General features: G+C 34.1%; 1 protein-coding gene across 1 annotated transcript in view; it reads right to left on the reverse strand.

The window, feature by feature from the left end:
* LOC141543985 (uncharacterized) overlaps positions 1 to 22,877 on the reverse strand; it is a 95,845-nt gene that overhangs the window by 14,021 nt on the left and 58,947 nt on the right. The window contains exons 22-25 of the mRNA XM_074269635.1: positions 11,269 to 11,869; positions 8,898 to 9,038; positions 8,267 to 8,337; positions 9 to 102 (exon numbers count right to left, since the gene is read on the reverse strand). Of these exons, the coding sequence (XP_074125736.1) occupies positions 9 to 102; positions 8,267 to 8,337; positions 8,898 to 9,038; positions 11,269 to 11,869 (907 nt within the window). The remainder of the gene's footprint in view (positions 1 to 8; positions 103 to 8,266; positions 8,338 to 8,897; positions 9,039 to 11,268; positions 11,870 to 22,877) is intronic.

A 22,877-nucleotide genomic window follows, 5' to 3' on the forward strand; every position in this document is an offset into this window, starting at 1 on the left:
TGACTTACGATAAGAAATTCCAAAAACTGTTTGGGAAGTTTTTCAGTTTTGTCCATTTGCTGCTTTATTGCATCTTCAAATGTGGCTCTTTCCATTTTAAGCCTATAAAAAGTGAATATATTGTCAACAATTCAAAGCTTTGAAGAACTTTTTTATAGTTAATTAAATTTAACAGTTTCTTATAAGTTTCAGTACCTCACCTGCAAAGATTGGAAGTTAGATTTAAAGAGAAAGGTAAAAAAATGGCTTCTAAAACATTTCATTTCATTCCAATGAGAACAACATGTACAGGTAAATCAATGAATACAGGATACTTGGAGTAAATATAAAGTAACTGAAGAAAGGAATTAAAAAAGAACATAAAGTCTTATGCGAGACTTATGGGCTTTTTTTGGGGTGATATTCCATATTGTGGAATATGCAAAGGCATAGAGATCAAAGACAGATTCTATTTGGAATCTGGGACACAGTTATGAGGAAAACTTTTAAGAAATCCTTCTAAGAAACATATTTGCATATAATTACTCCTAACTCCTATCTTACAATGATATTATTTAAACAAGTATATCTTTTTTTAAGATAACTCTGAAACATAGATGATCATGATCTGAAATCACAGTGATTGGGAGTTGTGATTTTCTTGGTGTAGTAAGATATTGTCCACCTATTCAAACTTGCAAGCTTGTGTCTTCCAAAGTTTCCTACTAGCACTGAGAGGTTCAGATTGTGACTCAAGAGTCACAGACTCAAGGTTTGAGCTCTCCTCACTTAACTTAGTTCCCTTACGATTGTTTCTAAAGATTCAAAAAGTCAGCCAATTTTCTTTCTTTTTTTTTAAAGAAAATCTGTTTTGATAATTCTTCAGAAAGACTTTAACATAATTATATGCTATACTAGCAACTGGATATGAAAAAAAAAAGCACATTATATAATTCTGGGGAAAAATCCTCATCAGACACAATTAGTCAAGATGCTTTTTGAAGGGACATTTTATTGGGGGGGTATAATAAGACAGCAACTTTTGACTGAAATAGGGAAATCTTCATGAAGAAACTACTTCTCTCAGTGTGTACCTGTGGCAGTTCTTCCATGTATACTTTTAGGGACTTTTGTGGGAAACAAAGTGACTGGCCCATGATACACAACAAATAATAAATCAGATATACAGACCTAACAAAAATTTCCATGATTTGGAAGGTTGTCGATACATCAGATTACACTGCTTCAAGCCTAGATCTTTTTTTTTTTTAATAATTTTAATTTTTTTTGACAGTATATATGAATGAGTAATTTTTTTTATAACATTATCCCTTGTATTCATTTTTCCAAATTATCCCCTCCCTCACTCTGTTCCCTCCCCTAGATGACAGGCAATCCCATACATTTTACATGTGTTACAGTATAACATAGATACAATATATGTGTGTAAATCCAATTTTTTTGTTGCACGTTAAGTATTAGATTCTGAAGGTATAAGTAACCTGGGTAGATAGACAGAAGTGCTAACAATTTACATTCATTTCCCAGTGTTCCTTCTCTGGGTGTAGTTGTTTCTGTCCATCATTGATCAACTGGAAGTGAGTTGGATCTTTTTTATGTCGAAGATATCCACTTCCATCAGAATACATCTTCATACAGCATTGAAGTGTACAGCGATCTTCTGGTTCTATTCATTTCACTCAGCATCAGTTGATGTAAGTCTTTCCAAACCTCTCTGTATTCCTCCTGCTGGTCATTTCTTATAGAACAATAATATTCCATAACCTTCATATACCATAATTTACCCAACCATTCTCCAATCGATGGACATCCATTCATCTTCCAGTTTCTAGGCACTACGAAAAGAGCCGCAACAAACATTTTGGCACATATAGGTCCCTTTCCCCGCCTAAGTATTTCTTTGGGATATAAGTCCAATAGCAGCAATGCTGGATCAAAAGGTATGCACAGTTTGATAACTTTTTGGGCATAGTTCCAAATTGCTCTCCAAAATGGTTGGATACTTTCACAACTCCAACAACAATGTATTAGTGTCCCAGTTTTCCCACATCTCCTCCAACATTCATCATTATTTGTTCCTGGCATCTTAGCCAATCTGACAGGTGTGTAGTGGTATCTCAGAGTTGTCTTAATTTGCATTTCTCTGATCAGTAGTGATTTGGAACACTCTTTCATATGAATGGATATAATTTCAATTTCATCATCTAAGAATTGTCTGTTCATATCCTTTGACCATTTATCAAATGGAGAATGGTTTGATTACTTATAAATTAGGGTCAGTTCTCTATATATTTTGGAAATGAGACCTTTATCAGAACCTTTAACTGTAAAAATATTTTCCCAATTTGTTACTTTCCTTCTTGTTTGCATTAGTATTGTTTGTACAGAAACTTTTTAATTTGATGTAATCAAAATCTTCTATTTTGTGATCAATAATGATCTCTAGTTCTCCTCTGGTCATAAATTCCTTCCTCCTCCATAGGTCTGAGAGGTAGACTATTCTCTCTTCCTCTAATCTATTTATGATCTCATTCTTTATGCCTAAATCATGGACCCATTTTGATCTTATCTTGGTATATGGTGTAAAGTGATTTCCAGTTTTCAGAACACTTTTTTTCAAATAATGAATTTTTATCCCTAATGTTGGTATCTTTGGGTTTGTCAAAGATTAGATTGCTATAGATATACTCTTTTTTGTCCTTTGTACCTAATCTGTTCCACTGATCGACTGGTCTATTTCTTAGCCAATACCAAATGGTTGTGGTGACTGCTGCTATATAATATAGCTTTAGATCAGGTACACCTAGACCACCTTCATCTGACTTTTTTTTCATTAGTTCCCTTGCAATTCTAGACCTTTTATTCTTCCATATGAATTTTGTTGTTATTTTTTCTAGGTCATTAAAATAGTTTCTTGGGAGTCTGGTTGGTATAGCACTATATAAATAGATTAGTTTGTGGAGTATTGTCATCTTTATTATATAAATTCGGCCTATCCAAGAGCACTGAATGTCTTTCCAATTATTTAAATCTGACTATTTTTGTGGCAAGTGTTTCCTAATTTTGATTGTATAATTCCTGACTTTTCTTTGGTAGATGGATTCCCAAATATTTTATACTCTCAACATTTGTTTGGAATGGAATTTCTCTTTGTATCTCTTGCTGTTGCATTTTGTTGGTGATATATAAAAATGCTGAGGATTTATGTGGATTTATTTTGTATCCTGCAACTTTGCTAAAATTCTGAATTATTTCTAATAGTTTTTTAGCAGAGTCTTTAGGGTTTTCTAAGTATACCATCATGCCATCTGAAAAGAGTGATAGTTTGATTTCCTCATTTCCTACTCTAATTCATTGAATCTCTTTCTCAGCTCTTATTGCCGAGACTAGCGTTTCTAGTACTATATTGAATAGTAATGGTGATAGTGGGCAACCTTTTTTCACTCCTGATCTTACTGGGAAAGGTTCTAGTTTATCTCCATTGCATATTATGCTTACTGACAATCGTAAATATATGCTCCTGATTATTATTATTATTATGGAATAGTCCATTTATTCCTATACTCTCAAGCATTTTTAGTAGGAATGGATGTTAGATTTTATCAAGTGCTTTTTCTGCATCTATTGAGATGATCATATGGTTTTTATTAATTTGATTATTAATATCGTCAATTATACTAATAGTTTTCCTAATATTAAACCAGCCCTTCATTCCTTGTATAAATCCTACTTGATCATAGTGTCCTGGGGTTAATTTTCTGAATTCTTTTTGCTAATATCTTATTTAAGATTTTAGCATCAATATTCATTAAGGAAATTGGTCTATAGTTTTCTTTCTCAGTTTTCGATCTACCTGGTTTAGGTATCAGTACCATGTCTGTGTCATAAAAGGAGTTTGGTAGGACTCCTTCATCCCCTATTTTTTCAAATAGTTTATATAACAGTGGGGCTAATTGTTCTTTAAATGTTTGGTAGAATTCACATGTAAATCCATCTGGTCCTGGAGATTTTTTCCTGGGAAGTTGATTAATAGCTTGTTCTATTTCTTTTTCTGAAATGGGACTATTTAAGCAATTTGTCTCTTCCTCTGTTAATCTAGGAAGCCTGTATTTTTGGAGGAAGTCATCCATTTCACTTAAGTTATCAAATTTATTGGCATAAAGTTGGGCAAAGTAATTCCTTATTATTTCTCTTAATTTCCTCTTCATTGGTGGAAAGATCCCCCTTTCATTTGTAAGACTAACAATTTGATTTTCCTCTTTCCTTTTTCTGATCAGATTTACCAAAGGTTGATCTACTTTATTGGCTTTTTCTTAAAACCAACTCTTGGTTTTATTTATTAATTCAATAGTTTTTTTACTTTCAATATTATTGATTTCTCCTTTTAATTTTTGTATTTCAAGTTTGATTTTTGGCTGGGGGTTTTTAATTTGGTCTTTTTCTAGCTTTTTAAGTTGCAGACCCAATTCATTAATCTTCTCTTTCTATATTTTGTTTAAATAAGCCTCTAAAGATATAAAATTTCCCCTTATTACCGCTTTAGCTGTATCCCACAGATTTTGGTATGATATCTCATCATTGTCATTATCTTGGGTGAAATTGTTTCTATAATTTGCTGTTTCACCTAGTCATTCTTTAAGATGAGATTATTCAGTTTCCAATTACTTTTTGGTCTATTTACCCCTAACTTCTTATTGAATGTAGTTTTTATTGCATTGTGTTCTGAGAAGAAGGCATTTATTATTTCTGCCTTCCTGCATTTAATTTTGAGATCTTTGAGATCTTTATGTCCTAATATATGGTCAATTTTTGTATAGGATCCATGAACTGCTGAGAAGAAAGTATATTTCTTTCTATCACCATTCAGTTTTCTCCAAAGGTCTATCATACCTAGTTTTTCTAATGTTCTATTTATTTTTTAATTTATTTTTTGTTTTGTGGTTTGATTTGTCTAAATCTGAGAGTGCAAGGTTGAGATCTCCCACTATTATAGTTTTACTGTCTATTTTTTCTTGCAACTCTCTTAACTTTTCCTTTAGAAAGTTAGATGCTATACCACTTGGTGCATATATGTTTAGTATTGATATGCTTTCATTGTTTATGCTACCTTTTAGCAGGATAGAGTTTCCTTATCTCTTTTAATTAGATCAACTTCTGCTTTTGCTGGATCTGAGATAAGGATGGCTACCCCTGCTTTTTTGGCTTTACCTGAAGCATAATAGATTCTGCTCCAACCTTTTACCTTTACTCTGTATGTATCTCCCTGCTAAGTGTGTTTCCTGTAAACAACATATTATAGGGTTCTGACTTTTGATCCAATCTGCTATCTGTCTCAGTTTGATGGGAGAGTTCATCCCATTTACATTTAAAGTTAAAATTACTAATTCTGTATTTCCTATATCATATTATCTCCAGATTATGCTTTTTTCCCTTGACCCCCCTGAACTCCTTCCCCAATATTTAATTTATAGACCCCACTTGTGATTAGCAGCCCTCCCTTTTTAGTATCCCTCCCCCCTCCTTCCAAATCCCTTCCTTTTTCTTGTACCCTTCCCTTGTTCCCCTTTTCCTTTTTCTTTTTCCTCTCCTTCCTTTTAATGAGGTGAGAGAGAATTCTCTGAAAAAGAAATATGTCAATTATTTACTGTTTGAGCCTACTCTGATGAGAGTGAGATTTACACAATGTTTCACTCCCTCTCTAAATTCCCTCAGATGTGGTATATTTTTCTATGCTTCTTCCTGGGATGTAATTTCCCTCTTTTTATCACTCCTTCCCCTTTTTCGGATACTACCCCTTTTCCTTTACTACTCTCCCCTTTTTATATCAGTAAAATCAAATTATTCATGTGGACTTTCCATATATCCACAACAGAGATACCATTCTCGAGAGTTCTTTTTACCTTTTTCTGTTTCTCTTCAGTCTTGTGGTTGTAGATCAAATTTTTTGTTTAAGTCTGGTTTTTTTCTTAGAAACAAATGGAATTCCTCTATTTCATTAAATGACCATCTTCTTCCATGGGAGAAAATGCTAAACTAAGCTGATTTTCCCTTCTGTTTCTATTATCTCTGGACAGTTCTCTTTGATGATTTCCTGTAAAATAGAATCTAGGCTCTTTTTTTTGGTCATAGTTTTCAGGAAGTCCAATGATCCTCAGATTATCTCTCCTAGATCTATTTTCCAGGTCTATAGATTTTCCCAGTAAGTATTTGACGTTATTCTCCAGCTTTTCTTTTTTTTTCTTTTTTTTGTTTTGTTTAGCTGATTCTTGGGTTCTCAATGTCATTCATTTCTATTTGTTCCGTCCTGATTTTTAATGAGTTATTTTCTTCCTTCACATTTTCTAGTTCTTTTTGTATATGCACAATTGAGTTTTTAAATGAATTATTTTGCTCTATAGAATTTTTTCCATTTCCCTATTTTTCCATTTTCCCTATTTCCAATTCAGAAATTCTTACTTTCTTGAGACTTTTTTTTATCTTTTCCAATTCAGAAATCCTACTTTCTTGAGAAATTTTTATCTTTTCCAATTCAGAAATCCTACTTTCCTGTGATTTTTAAAAATGTTTTCTCATTCACAAATTTTGTTTCTCTGCATCTCCTGTGAATTCTTTATTTTTTCCAATTCAAATTTCAGCACGTTGTTATTCTCTATCATAGCTTCTCTTTCCTTTCCCCATTTTTCTTCAAACTCTCTTAACTTTTTAAGAGTCTCTTCTAGGAGAGGTTATGTGATGGGAGGCAGGTATCATTCCACTTTAGGCTGTTATCTGCTGACTCTCTGCTAATAACTTCCTCGGGGTTGGATATCCACTCTTTATCTGTGTAGAAGGAATCAATGGTTCTCTTCAGCTTTTTACTCATGGTTAAAAATCTTTTGGAGTCTGCCCTTGGGGTAAGAAGTTTATTTATTTATTTCTTTACCAGCTTCCTCCCAGACTGGATGGATGCTGAGGCCCTTGTGCCTTGATCTAAGAGATAGCTCTGGGAGAGAGTTCCCCTACCCTCCCTGGAAGTGCCTCAGAGGTCATTAGTATGACTGTGCTGTGAGGGTTGCCCAGTGAAGGACCCCGCTGTGTGTCCTAGAGACTTCCCTGAGGTTTAAGAATGAACAATAAAGGTGACACAAAGCCCAGCCAATGCGTCCCGTGGGGTGTGGATCTCAGCAGTTGATGTGAAAAGTCCCTGCGCTCAAACTGGAAGTGTCTGCCCGGAAACCACAGTCCCTATTTCAAAGGTTCTGCTTCTCTGGGACTTCTGCGGTTGAGTTCCACAGCCTCCAGCTAAGCCCGGCACTATGTGAATTAGATGTTGCCATGGGCCGTGTCCCCACTGTTCAAGCTCTTAACTACCCCAAGGTGAAGCCCTGGACAGCAGAAAGTGGCTGCACAGCCATGCTGAGATCTGATAGGTCACTTCCAGATTGGGGTGGTTCTAATATCTGCCTTTATATTTTAAAGTAGCTTGATTTCTCTTCTGAACTGCTGTTTTATAAGCAGAGAAGAGATAACAGCCTGTGATAGATTCCTCTATCTCAGTGGCTTTTCTGATCCCAGAGTTCTCCCCAACCTGATCGGCACAGTGTGCTAGCACCTAACCGTCTGTGCTGGCCTTTTTTCTTCCTCCCCTTGGAACTTAATTTTTCTGTTGAAACTCCAAATTCTCTTCAGCTGGTACGTTGTGCTCCCAATCCTTGTGGTTTCTATCAGTCCAGCGTTATTTTGAGGCTGATTTAACTAATTGGTAATGAGGGAAGAAGGGAGCTTACAAACTTTCATGTATCTTCTCTGCCATCTTGGCTCTCCTTCTCAAGACTAGATCTTCATGGGAAAAATAATTATTTTCTAGCAGTAATTTATATGGCTTATCCTTTGAAATTCTGCTTATGATTTCCATTATGGTTAAAGTGCAACACTTGAATAAAATGCCAAGATGAAGACCAGTATTTTTTGGAACTTGTCATCCAATCTACTTTCCTACATTTCTCATCCTGAATACTCTCAGGACCAAAGTGTCAGTCACTTTATAGGAGGTATATTTTGCTTGAAGTCCAAGATACTCTTGATATTTGCATTCCCAGTGCTGAGTACAATTTATTTATTTATTCATCTCAAAATAAATTCTACTTAAGCAGATTATTCCTCTTTCCCGTCAAAAGAAAGGAGATTTGCATTATGTTCTATTACAAATACATTTTGTTAATTTATTTTTTTGATTTGCTCTACGACTAGTCATAACACTAAATTATAAAAATGCTTTAACTCTTACTTTTGTATATAATCTTTCCTCTCCTTAAGGTACTTCAGTTTCTGCTTATCCTCCTCTTGAGATTTCTGCAGCTATAAAAATCCCAAAGAAAGTGTTTCAAAATTTTCAACTTTAAAAATTAAATCACAATCTTATCCTTAACTCTGAATTAGTGATGCCTGTACATAAGTATTAAAATTTCACAAAAATTTACTAATCCATCAAGTAGTAGCCCATTACATAGACACAAACCTAGATCTTTCCAACTTTAGATGCAAAATTCTATATTTCCACCAAGTAGCGTGTGTGTGTGTGTGTGTGTGTGTGTGTGTGTATAGATACATTCATCTATACACACGCACATACACACAAACATACATACATAAGAACAGTCTTAAAGTATGATATACTTAGTACTCAGGAAAAACAACAACATCTCATTCCTTCTGTAAGGATATTATGAGTAAATATAATTATCCCAATATAAAAATGGTATTAATGAGTACAAATGGTAGATATTATAGGTCTTTTTCTGTTAGTTTAAATGACAGGCACAATTATTAGAAAATGTATTATACTATTGGTTAAAAAAGTATTATAGTGAAAACGTTCCATTAATCAATGACAAATTACTGATTTTTTGCATACATACTTTATGTGTGGTTTCATCTACTTTTTCCTGTAGTTTTTGCTTCAAGAATAAAACTGTTTGATGTGACAGAATCTCTTGTAAAGTCGTGAGTTGTTTTTTTTGGGAATCTCCAAGTTTTTTTCGAAGCTTTCTTATTGTATCCTGATAGAAATATGTATGTAGAATTTCTGTTATTGATTTTATATAGCACCATTAGCTTATATGAAATAAATATACTTTTACTTGCCTGAATATATTTATGATTATCATAGCATGGTTTTAGGAAAAGTCTTAGGGGCTTTTAATGCAATCACCTCATTTTGTGGTTGAGGAATATTAAGTCCCAAAGAGGTTAAGTAAGCTGTCATAAAAATAGTTATCAAGAAAAGGATTGGAACTTGGTTTGTAGAACACAAAGTTCTTTTCCCTATATCACACATCTTTCATTCATGCATGGACCAAATGCTATCTTCTTCCTTGCTCATCATAAACCATTACTTTCAGTCTGATATCCCAATTCAGTCTTCAGAAATAAAACACCTCCAAAGCCATGTAGGAGATAAACTTTTTCATGTGCAATTCACATGGAAGGTGGGGGAATGGTAAAGGTAGACTATATAATTTTTTAATATCTGATAGAAACATTAGGTTTTTTACTTTCTATTTTTCAGGAAAAAGTTTTTTGCATCTGCCCTTATATGAATAAGGACATTTATGAGATGAATTTTCTTTCCTCTCATAGTTTCCCATGGAGAATGATACTATGATCCCTGTTAGGCTTGTCAGGAATGACAAAATTACTTGAAGGGATTGATCTGATTTGATGAAAGCAAAAAAAAAGGGGGGAGGGAGGGAGAAGGAAGGGGACAGAGGGGCTGCTGCCCCTGTTAAGTCTTTAAAGCAGTTCCTTATTATATAAGGTTATAAATTATACTCCTGATTCCAATCTTCCAGTCAATGGACAGAAAATGGGGATAATTATAGAATATATGGTAGCTCTTCCACTTATGGATATACAGTATGGTGCAAGATCACTACAAAAGGGAAATAATTTCATTTCATTCTCTAACCTAATAGAAGACCAACATACAAACATATATACATGTATAAATGTACATATACACACAAAATACAAGCATATATATGTGTGTGCATTAATATTTATGCATTATGAAAATCCTGTGTATTTTCATTGTAAAGAAAATTATTGCATTTGTGATTTCATAGTAAGTGTAACTAAAAAGTAAAATGCATTTAAAATTTGTATTTCATTAGATACGATTATCTTTTAAAAAGTCAACTAAATTCTAGTAATATTTTAAAAGGAAATAAGCTAAAAGAAACAAATGTAAAATTGTCTAAAGATAATTGACAAAAATAACTGTATCAGTACAAAAACATTAAATTGTACTATGAAATAAATCTATATTCAACCACCTGATCATAAAAACTAAATGTAAAATATAATTATTTCAATCTGAAATTGCTGCACAGTGTATAGTTTGGAGTCTTCCACTTATTGCAAATGTGACAAGCATCACAGAAAATGAGACCTGCTAGACAGTAAAAAAAAGCTAAATTTTCATTAAATTAAAGGCACTGATGCCATAAACTGCAATTCTGGACATTATGCAAGAAGTATTAGTAAAAACAGTGAAAAAAATACTGACATAAATAATAAATAAGTAGTAGGGATTCAAAAGTACATTTTAAAAAATGGCTTTATTACCACACACCAAAATTAATTCTTAATGCACAATTATAGTCTCTTTGAAGAGAAATGTTGTCCTAAATTCTAAAGAAAAGTAGTTAGTAATCTTTATGATTTTATTAAAAATATGATCAGCTTTTTAATATTTCTAAAATCAGTTCATATTAGTTTGAATTAAAACTAGTTAGATTCATAAACATGTTTCAATGGTTATGAAAAGGGTACCTGTAATGTCCAACAGCATCTCAGTTTGGACGACTCATTTGGATTGTTACATTACGCAAGATTTATCTTGTTAGTGTATCAAATGATTTATTCCATTGAAGCATTACATGGAATGCTAGGCAAATTATTAGAACTACAAATTCATCAGTATCTACTTACAAGTGCTTAACTCCATCTACACTCACTAACTGCTACTATGCATTTAAAATTTCATGGGCTACCGACACTATATTTTTTAATCAAAATGAGTCATCTTATCTAAAAAGTGGATATTGGCTTGTTTTTTATCATGAATGCTTCCTCATTCTCCTTTTTGCATATCAGAAATTTTACATTGAAAGTTACTAATATCAGAAACCCACTGAAAATTCAAATTCCTACTTTATCTTGATCAAAATAACTTTGAAATTCATTTCAAAATATTAAATGTTTGTCAGACAATATTTAAAGACTTACCTTGTTTTTTGAGTTCTCATTTTCAAGTTTACGTAGTTTCTCTCTTAAAGAAACACATATATCATCAACCGACTCTTTATTTCTCTTTTCTAGCGCAGGATCTTTTTTTGCAGTGGCAGTACAAAAAGTCATGGGGCTATCCTTAAACTGCACCTGGACACCCTTCGATATGAAGACTGCTTTGTTTTGGGAATCTTCAAATGGTTTCTGAAGCAGCTGAATTTTCTTCTGCATTTGGGCTAATTTTTCTTGCAGGGCCTTTTCTTTGAAAAATAATCTATTCATTTTTTTCTTTTGTATATGATTTTCGTTTTTGAGTTGCTTTAATTTATCTTTGAACTCTTTTAATTGTCTCTGAGTTTGTTCTAAAAGTAATGTCTTCATTCTAAGGGCATTATGTACTTGGTAGGTCTCATCTTCGACTTTAGAAAGCTGAATTGACAGGATGTCAATCTTATCTATTAGGTTGTCCTTTAAAAAAAGCCATTTATCTCGTTGTTGCTGAAGGTTTAGTTTTGATGTCTGACTTTTGTGTTCAAGCACAGCAGAACTTGTACAAGAAGGGTAATGAATTTGTGTCTGTAGTTTTTCTCCTTCCAATCTGGAGTTCAGTATTGCATATGGAAAAAAATTGCAAGTAATTGTGTTATATAGTCTTGAAAGATTACTAAAATGGATAAAATTTTAAAATAATCAAGAGGAAACTTTGTGAGAGAAACTTTCATTCTAATTTTCAGGATTCTTTTTTTTTTAATATTTTTCTATTGCATTGCATTTTAAATAAGTTTTCGTTTCCAAAATACATGCAAAGATAATGCAAAATCTTGTTCCTGAAATTTTTTCTCCCTTCTGTGCCCCCAGAAGGCAAGTAAACAGCAAGTAATCCAATATATGTTAAACATGTGCAATTATTCTGTGCATATTTCCATATGTATGATGCTGCACAAGAAAAATCAGATCAAGCAAGGAAAAATGAGAAGGAAAGAAAACAAGCAAATAACAATAAAAAAACAGGTAATATGATGTTGAGATCTACATTCAGTCGCTACAGTGTTCTTTTTGCATGCAGATGACTCTATCACTTCTCTACTGGAATTGATCTGAAAAACTTCATTTTTGTTGAAAAGGGGCAAATCCATCAAGATTCTTTTTGTACTTTTTCAGATATCCACCAATATTTCAAATCCAATACTAGTCAAAACATCGGCTTACAGTCTGCTTGTACCACTATTTTAAGGTTTGAAGATATAGACTGCATGCTAAATGGAGGTTTCTGAGCCACTGAGAAGTCAAGAACCCTGCCTATACTATTTATATTGATGAAGACAATTCTCTGGAGTGGTAATCAGAATTTGAAATGAAAACTAAGAAGACCTACTTTGATTAGATTCGTGCTAAGGTGTTCCTATTGGTGACTAATTATTTTCAGTATTTCACAACTCTCCATGATGGAGGTATTGAGACAATGTTATAACATATTTCAATGATGAATGAGAGAATAAACTAATTATAATTAAAAATAAGGAGTATAACCTTCAACAATGTTGGATTAGAATCACATGGAATGACTATCCTACTGAAAATATAAAGGATATGTTATATTGTGAGCAAGAAATCATTCTCAAATACTCCCATAAGAAAGTCAAGGGAGATTATGCATGCTGTTTATAAATTTTTATTGTATAGCATAGAACTCCCAATAAGTCACTCATTATCAGTAAACAAGCATTCATTCCTATGTACCAAGTACAGTGTGAAGCACTGGGGATATAAACAAAGTCAAAAACACCAATCCCTCCCTTCAAGGTGCTTATGTTCTAAATGCGTAAAACGTATCAATAACATTCATGAAAGCAAGTTACATATTGAATATTTGAGAGGTAACATCAGAAAAGAAGACACATCATTGCTAAAGGGACAAAAATTGACAGGCAAGTAGAATTTCAGAAAAAGCTGGAAAGACTTATATGAAATGATAAAAGGTTAAGTGATCAGAATTACCGCACAGTACATCAATATTGGGTCATGATCATCAGATCAATTCCAGTAGAGAAGTGATAGAGTCATCTGCATGCAAAAAGAACACTGTAGCGACTGAATGTAGATCTCAACATCATATTACCTGTTTTTTTATTGTTATTTGCTTGTTTTCTTTCCTTCTCATTTTTCCTTGCTTGATCTGATTTTTCTTGTGCAGCATCATACATATGGAAATATGCACAGAATAATTGCACATGTTCAATAACTTAGCTCTTTTCAGCAATACAATGATCTAAGATAATCTCAAAGGATTCATGATGAAAAATGCTATCCACATCAAGAGAAAGAACTGATGAAGCCTGAATGCAGGTCAAAGTATATGATTTTCACTTTAGATGTTACATACTTTTTTTTTTTTTCATTTAAATTTTTCTTCTCTCACATCATGACTAATATGGAAATATGTTTCACATGACAACATCTAAAAATCAATATCAAATCAGTTATTGTTTTATAGAGGGGAGAAGGAGGAAAAAGAGAAAATTTGGAACTCAATACGTTTAAAAAATAAATATTCAAACAAATCTTTGTGTACCATAGGGGAAAATGGTCTTAAAATAAAGAAAAAGAATACCAGATGAGCCAGTATAGCTGGACCTCAGAGTTAGGAAGAGGAGTAAAGTGTGAGAAAAATGGAAAAGGTGGAGCTAAGATGGTGGAGAAGACATATGCAACTTTCTAAGCTCCTCTCATACCCTCACGACCAATTATTCAATTGAGCCTCAAAAATAGCACTTGATTGGTAAAATTCAGGAAGACTAGAAGTACAACAACTTGCCAGCCAAAGATAATTTGGAAGAACGCCAGAAAAGGTTTGTTCTGAGCAGTGGGATTAGACCAGCGCAAACAGGGATAGAACTAGAGATTGGCATATTGAGCAGATTGGAGGGGGTGGCCTCTGTGATTAGAAAATTTACAGAGATGACTCTGCCATAGACTTACTGCTCTGCCTTGATTACAAAGCAGTAGACCAGTAGAGAAATTAAAGCCAAAGGCAGAGGATACTGTAAAAAATGCCAGAACCTAACAAGATCTGGCTATACCCACCCAAAACCGGAAGTGATTCAGCACAGACCACAGCTCAAGAGGGAAGCTGCATTCTGCAGCACAGGCTAGGGCAGTCACAAATCTGTATGGCAGAGGGATACAGCCCGGATAGCCTCTTATCTGCAAAGTGGGAAGCTTGGAGGTCTGGGGCAATAGAACTTCTGAAGTATGACTGTGCATCCCTGGGCAGAGAAACTTCCAGTAAGTGAGAGGCTATTCACTGGTCAACTGCTAATACCCAAAGTCCCACAGCAAGGCTTGAGATAGTGACACTTACACTGCTCAGCCTCTAGGCCCAGGGCAGTCACTAATCCACACCATGGGGCTCTTCACTGGGCATTTCCCCTGCTCAGCCCCATAATACCTAGGCCTTAGTCACTTCTGTTGGGGAACTTTTTCCCAGAGCACTCCTGTACCTGGACACTCTTTGCAGACCTTTTGCAAAACAGCTACTGTCTATATATCTATCCCTGCTCTGCAGAGGAAGCTGGTAACCTCTTTGCCCAGAAGGCAGAACCTACAGGCTTTAAAAAATGAATAAAATAATCAAAAGGATGATTGATAATTTTTATACAGAAACAGAGTAGGTTTTCCACCCTGATTCCACTCTGAGGAGACGATTACCAGAGAGTCTCCAGACAATACCCCAAAGGGGGAATCTAACCTGGTCCCCGTTACAAAAGGTTCTCCTAGAAGATACAATTAAAAATCTTAAAAGAGACCTAGAAGAAAAATGGGGAAAGGAAAGAGAAGTTATGTAAGAGAGTAACTTCTTGAAATGTGAATTGGAAAAGATAAAGAACTCTCAGGAAGTGCAAGGAAACAGAATGTGTGGATTGGAAATGGTAAAGAACTCCCAGGAAAGTAGTATTTGTGAATTGAAAAGAGAAAATAACTCACTAAAAAAAATAAAATTAGTGAAATGGAAAATAATTCCATAGAGCAAAACAACTCATTTACAAACTCAATTGGACACATACAAAAAGAAGTTTAAAAAGCTAATGAAGAAAATAACTCATCAAAAATCATAACTGAATAGAAATGAGTGATTCATTGAGACAAAGAATCATTTAAGTAAACCCCCCCAAAAATTGAAAAATTAGAAAAAAATGTTAAATATATACTTGGTAAACATCAAACCTGAAAAACAGATCTAGCAGAGATAATCTGAGGATTGGCCTTCCCAAAAATGATGATGAAAAAAAGAGCCTAGATACTATTTTACAGGAAATCATCAAAGAGAACTGCCCAGATGTAATAGAATCAGAAGGTAAACTAGGCATTGAAAGAATTCATCGAGCACCTTCTGAAAAAGACCTTAAAATAAAAACTCCAAGGAATATTGTGGCCAAATTATAGAACTATCAGACTAAGGAAAATATATTACAAGCAGCCAGGAAAAAACATACTGATACTGAGGTGCCACAATAAAGATCACTTAGGACTTGCAATCTGATATTCCAAAAGGCAAAAGAACTTGGAATGAAGCCAAGAATAAATGACCCAACTAAGCTGAGTATTTTTTTCCATGGAAGAAAATGGACATTTAATGAAACAGATAAATTCCATTTGTTTCCAAGGAAAAAACACAGATCTGAACAAAAAATTTGATCTTCAACCATATGACTCAAGAAAAGCAGAAAAAGGTAAAAGGAACTCTCTTGAGAACTGTATTTCTCTCATGGATATACACAAAGACTACATATATAATTTGAATTTACTAATATAACATAAAAAAGGGAATTCTAAATGGAAAGGGGATAGTGTCAGAAAAAGGGAAAAGGGGAGATAAAAAGAGGGAAACTGCATTCCACGAAGAAGCAAAGGAAACCTATCAGGTCTGAGGGAATTTAGAGAGGGGAGGAACATTGTGTGAGTCTTACTCTCATCAGAGTTGGCTCAAAGAGAAAATAATTGACCTATTTATTTTAGAGTAAATCTTCTTTTACCACTTTAAAAACTGGGAGAGGAAAAAGGAAAAAGAAAAGCATAATAAGGGAAGGGTACAAGAAAGGGGAAGGGATTCAAAGGGAGAAGGGAGGGATCCTAAATTGCATGATGAAAATGGGGCCCATAAGTTTTATACTGGGAAAGGGGGTAAAGGAGGGCAAGAAAAAGAAAAGCATAATCTGGGGATAATAAGAGGGCAGGAAATACAGAATTAGTAATTTTAACTGTAAATGTGAATAGGATAAACTCTCCCATAAAGCAAAGGTGGATAGCAGACTGGATCAAAAGTCAGAATCCTAAAATATCTTGCTTATAGGAAACACATTTAAAGCAGGGAGAAGGTAAAAGACTGGAGCAGAATCTATTATGCTTCAGTTGAAGTTAAATAAAGCCGGGATAACCATCCTTATGTCAGATGAAGCAAAAGCTAAAATTGATCTAATTAAAAGAATTAAGGAAGAAAATTTTATCTTGCTAAAGGGCAGCATAGACAATGAAGCAATATCAATACAAAACATATATCCACCAAGTGGTATAGTATCTACATTCTTGAAGAAGTGAAGAGAGCTGCAAGAGGAAACAGACAGCAAAACTATAACAGTGGGAGATCTCAAACTTGTACTCTCAGAATTAGATAAATAAAAGCACAAAACAAATAAGAAAGAAATTAAAGAGGTAAATAGGATATTATAAAAATTAGGTATGATAGATCTTTAAATCAAACTGAATGGTGACAGAAAAGAGCATACTTTCTTCTCAGCATTCATGGAACCTGTTAGGTTCTTACTAAGTGCTAATGAGATAATGAGATATTAGGTTCTTACTAAGTGCTAAGTCAGTACTTAACAATTCTCTAGTTCCTGACTTTACTTAGAGTTTTACTTGTGAATTCCTGGGGAAGAGCTTGCATGCTCAGGGGGAGCAAGTTCATTGGTTGAAGTAATTTTTTCCAGAAGCCCTTGCATTATCCCATGCCCATTCTCTGGGAGTATAAAAGAGGGCAGCTCTGGAGGAAAGAGGGAGTTTTGTCTGGACAAGACTTGAGGCTGCTCTCTGTAGGAAGGGAAGTCGGCTCTCTACAGGAACCTATACAAAAATTGACCATATGTTAGGACATAAATATCTCAAAATTAAATGCAGGAAGGCAGAAATAGTAAATGCTTTCTTTTCAGATCATGATGCAATAAAAACTGCATTCAACAAAAAGGGGTAAATAGGGGTAAAATAATTAGAAATTAATAATCTCATCTCAAAGAATGATTGGATGAAACAGCAATTTATAGACAACATTAATAATTTCACTCAAGATAGTCAATGAGACATCATAACAAAATTTGTGGGATGCAGCCAAAATGGCAATAAGGGGAAATAAGTGGCAATAAGGGGAAATTTTATATCCTTAGAGGCTTACTTGAATAAAATAGAGAAAGAGAAGATCAGTGAATTGGGCTTGCAACTTAAAAAGCTAGAAAACAACCAAATTAAAATCTTCCAATCAAAAACTAAACTGGAAATTCTAAAATTAAAAGGAGAAATTCATATTCAAAGTGAAAAAAACTATTGAATTAATAAATAAAACTGAGTTGATTTTATGAAAAAAAAAACAATAAAATAAAATTTGATTAGAAAAAGGAAATAAGAAAATCAAATAACTAGTCTTAAAAATGAAAAGGGGAACTTTCCATTAATGAAGAGGAAATTAGAGAAATAAGATTTACCCAACTTTATGCCAATAAAATTGATAACCTAAGTGAAATGGATGACTACCTCCAAAAAAATAAGCTTCCTATATTAACACGGGAGGAAGTAAATCCCTTAAATAGTCCCATTTCAGAAAAAGAAATAGAGCAAGCTATTTATCAGTTCCCTAAGAAAAAATCTCCAGGACCAGATAGATTTACATGTGAATTCTACCAAACATTCAAAGAACAATTAGCCCCAATGCTATATAAACTATTTGAAAAAAATAGGGAATAAAGGACTCCTACCAAATTCCTTTTAAGAAAGAGACATGGTACTGACACCGAAACCAAGTAGGTTGAAAACAAAAGAAAATTATAGACCAATCTCCCTAATGAATATCTTAAATAAGATATTAGCAAAAAGACTACAGAAAATCATCCCCAGGATAATGCACCAGGAATGCATGGCTGTTTCACTATTAGGGAAACTATCAGTATAATTGGCCATATTAATAACCAAATTAACAGAAATCTCAATAGGTGCAGAAAAATAATTTGATAAAATCCAACATCCATTCCTACTAAAACACTTGAGAATATAGGAATAAATGGACTTTTCTTTAAAATAATCAATAGCATCTATTTAAAATCATCAGTAAGCATTATATGTAATGGTGATAAACTGGAAACATTCCCAATAAGATCAGGAGTGAAACAAGGTTGTCCCCTATAGCCATTACTATTCAGTATTGCATTAGAAATGCTAGCTTTGGCAATAAGAGTTAAGAAAAAGATAAAAGGAATTAGAGTAGGTAAGGAGGAAACCAAATTATCACTCTTTGCTGCTGATATGACAGTATACCTAGAGAACCCAAAAGATTCTACTAAAAAGCTATTAGAAATAATCCATCCCTTTAGCAAAGTTGCAGGATACAAAATAAACTCACATACGTCTTCAGCACTCATATGTATATTCTTATATATCACTAACAAAATCCAACAGAGTTACAAAGAGATATTCCATTTAAAGTAACTACAGATCATATAAATTGTTTAGAAATCTACCTGCCAAGGGAAAATCAGGGGTGGAGGGAAGGAGGGGAATAGTTGGAACAAAAAGTTTTGCAACTGTCAATGCTGAAAAATTACCCATGCATATATCTTGTAAATAAAAAGATATAATTTTTAAAATTTTTTAAATGAATTTTATAATTATAACATTTTTGACAGTACATATGCATAGGTAATTTTTTACAATATTATCTCTTGTACTCCCTTCTGTTCCGAATTTTCTCCTCCATCCCTCTACTCCCTCCCCTAGATAGCAGGAATTCTCATACATATTAAATATGTTATAGTATATCCTAGATACAATATATATGTGTAGAACCAAATTTTGTTGTTGTTGTTGTTGTTGCTGCAAAGGAAGAAGGATTCAGAAGGTAAAAATAACCTGGGAAGAAAAACAAAAAATGCAGTTTACACTCATTTCCCAGTGATCCTTCTCTGGGTCTAGCTGATTCTGTCCATCACTGATTACTTGGAATTTGATTAGCTCTTCTCTATGTTGAAGATATCCACTTCCATCAGAATACATCCTCATATAGTATTGTTGAAGTGTATAATGATCTCCTAGTTCTGCTCATTTCACTCAGCATCAGTTGATGTAAGTCTCTCCAAGCCTCTCTGTATTCATCCTGCTGTTCATTTCTTACAGAACAATAATATTCCATAACCTTCATATACCATAATTTACCCAACCATTCTCCAATTGATGGACATCCATTCATTTTCCAGTTTCTAGCCACTACAAAAAGGACTGCCACAAACGTTTTGGCACATACAGGTCCTTTTCCCTTCTTTATTATTTCCTTGGGATATAAACCCAGTAGTAGCACTGCTACATCAAAGGATATGCACAGTTTGATAACTTGGCATAATTCCAGATTGCTCTCCAGAATGGTTGGATTCTTTCACAATTCTACAATGTCCCAGTTTTCCCACATCCCCTCCAACATTCATCATTATTTGTTCCTGTAATCTTAGCCAATCTGACAGGTATGTATAGTGGTATCTCAGAGTTGTCTTAATTTGCATTTCTTTGATCAATAATGATTTGGAACACTTTTTCTTATGAGTGGAAATAGTTTCAATTTCATCATCTGAAAATTGTCTGTTCATATCCATTGACCATTTATCAATAGGAGAATGGCTGGATTTCTAATAAATTAGAGTCAATTCTCTGTATATTTTGGAGATGAGGCCTTTATCAGAAACTTTAACTGAAAAAATGTTTTCCCAATTTGTTACTTCTCTTTTAATCTTGTTTGCATTAGTTTTGCTTGTATAAAGTTTTTAATTTGATGTAATCAAAATTTTCTATTTTGTGATCAATAATGATCTCTAGTTCTCCTTTGGTCACAAATTCCTTCCTCCTCCACAAGTCTGAGAGGTAAGCTATCCTATGTTCCTCTAATGTATTTATGATCTCGTTCTTTATGCCTAAATCATGGATCCATTTTGATCTTATTTTAGTACGTGGTATTAAATGTGGGTCCATGGCTAGTTTCTGCCATACTAATTTCCAGTTTTCCCAGCAGTTTTTGTGAAATAATTCTTATCCCCAAAGTTGGGATCTTTGGATTTGTCAAACACTAGATTGCTATTTTTATTCATATCTTGTCCTGTGAACCTAACCTATTCTACTGATCAACTAGTCTATTTCTTAGCCAATACCAAATGGTTTTGGTGACTGCTGCTTTATAATATAATTCGAGATCAAGTACAGCAAGGCTACCTTCATTTGATTTTTTTTTCATTAATGCCCTTGGATTTTTCAACCTTTTGTTCTTCCATATGAATTTTGTTGTTATATTTTCTAGGTCATTAAAATAGTTTCTTGGGAGTCTACTTGTTATACTAAATAAATAAATTAGTTTAGGGAGTATTATCATCTAGATTATATTCCCTCGGCCTATCCAAAAGCACTTAATATCTTTCCAATTATTTCAATCTGACTTTATTTTTGTGGCACGTGTTTTGTAATTTTGCTCATATAATTCCTGACTTTCCTTTGGTACATATATTCCCAAACATTTTATACTATGGACCGGTATTTTGAATGGAATTTCTCTTTGTATCTCTTGCTGTTGGATAAAAATGCTGAGGATTTATGTGGATTTATTTTGCATCCTGCAACTTTGCTAAAGTTATGAATTATTTCTAAGAGCTTTTTAGCAGAGTCTTTAGAGTTCTCTAAGTATACCATCATATCATCTGCAAAGAGTTTGATTTCCTCATTAAAAACGGTATAATGTTTAAAAAATCTGGAAAAGCAGGAAAGGGCTAGTTATAAGAGCCTTTAAGAGGCAAGAAAAGGAATTTTTATTTGATCTTGGAGGTGATAGGGTGCCAATACTCTTAGAAGAGGAGAAGTAATGACATGGTAAGATTTATGCTTGAGGAAAATCCCTTTGGCTCCTTTGAAGAATAGATTAGTGTGTGGAAGGTCTTTATTCAAAGAAAGAAAGAGAAAGGCAAGTGTAATAATATAAGCAAGATGCAAAGAATGCCTGCATTGTACTGATGATTGTTTTTAGACAGAATTGCACTGTTATGAGAGATGCTCAAAAGGCAGAAACTTTGTCATTACCAAAAAGAGGAGATAAGGCTGCATTGAAGAGGAGATAAGGCTGTTATTAAGGTTGCAGTCCTAGGTGAATTGGAGGGAGGTGCTGTCACTGATTATAGAGACATTCAGAAGAGAAGAGGGCTTAGGAAGAAAAGATAATTCTGTTAAGGCAAAGATGCATGTGGCACATCCCATTTGAGATGTCCAAAAAACTTTGTGATGTATGGAAGGAGCTCAAGAGAAAGACTACCACTGAGTATATATCACTGTGGAAACCATTCCTCCACAAGGGTATTAAAGGAACTCATGAGGAGCTGATGAGATAACCAAGAGAAACAGTACCATTTCCAAGGGTGTAAGCTCCATGACAGCTCAGGCCAAGTCATATTCTTCTCTTATCTGCCCTAAAGTTTCACAAAGTATTCTGCATGTAACAGGGCACTAGGACATTTGCTGAGGAATTTGAATATGCAGATATTTATAGTATATAAGAAACAGAAACTACCTTCCTAACTTTATTATACATTACTCCCTTTCTTGCAGTCTACAATCTAGTCAAAGTGTCCTTTTAGTTCTACACAGGAACACAGCCAAGCTGATGGATAGCCAAGAGAGGTAAGGAGTTTGGTAGTGAACACATGGGTCTTCAGATCAGGTGTTGACTAGAGAGTTAACAAGTCAGGGCATTAAGCCAGGGCATTATGTGAGTAGGTATAATAAAAGCTTTTAAGTTTACACGTGGCTGTTCTTGAGCATGCTATTGGTTATTACACTATGGATTTAAGAAATCATACCCAGAGACCTTTGAAGGCCTCAGAGGAGGGGAGCCGGGTAGAGTTGACATTGCAAAGGTCAGTGGTCAAATGTACTCTGTTGGGCCTAGGACAGACTGGTAATAGTAACTGCCAGGAGGGCATGCTACAAATGGTAAATATTTCCCAAAGCCACATCTTTGTGTAGCGGGTCTTCTCCACTAGAGTGCACTGTTGCTTTTCAAACCTCCCCCTCCATTGGAATTTGCTTCTTTTGAAATTCTGTTTCCCTACCTTCTTCTACATGAAGTTGCTGCTACTCCTTTCCTTTGAAAACCATGACCAGCTTCCTGCTCCAGATTTCTGTGACTTTATTGTGTTTACATTTGTATTTACATCCTATATTCTTGTATGGATTGTAAAATTCCCCGTGGCATTTTATTTTTGTCCTTGAGCCTCAGTGCCCACAACAGTGCTTGATGCACACAAGGTACTTGATAAATATAT

Source organism: Sminthopsis crassicaudata, chromosome 5, assembly GCF_048593235.1.
Source record: "Sminthopsis crassicaudata isolate SCR6 chromosome 5, ASM4859323v1, whole genome shotgun sequence".
Lineage (NCBI taxonomy): Eukaryota > Metazoa > Chordata > Mammalia > Dasyuromorphia > Dasyuridae > Sminthopsis > Sminthopsis crassicaudata.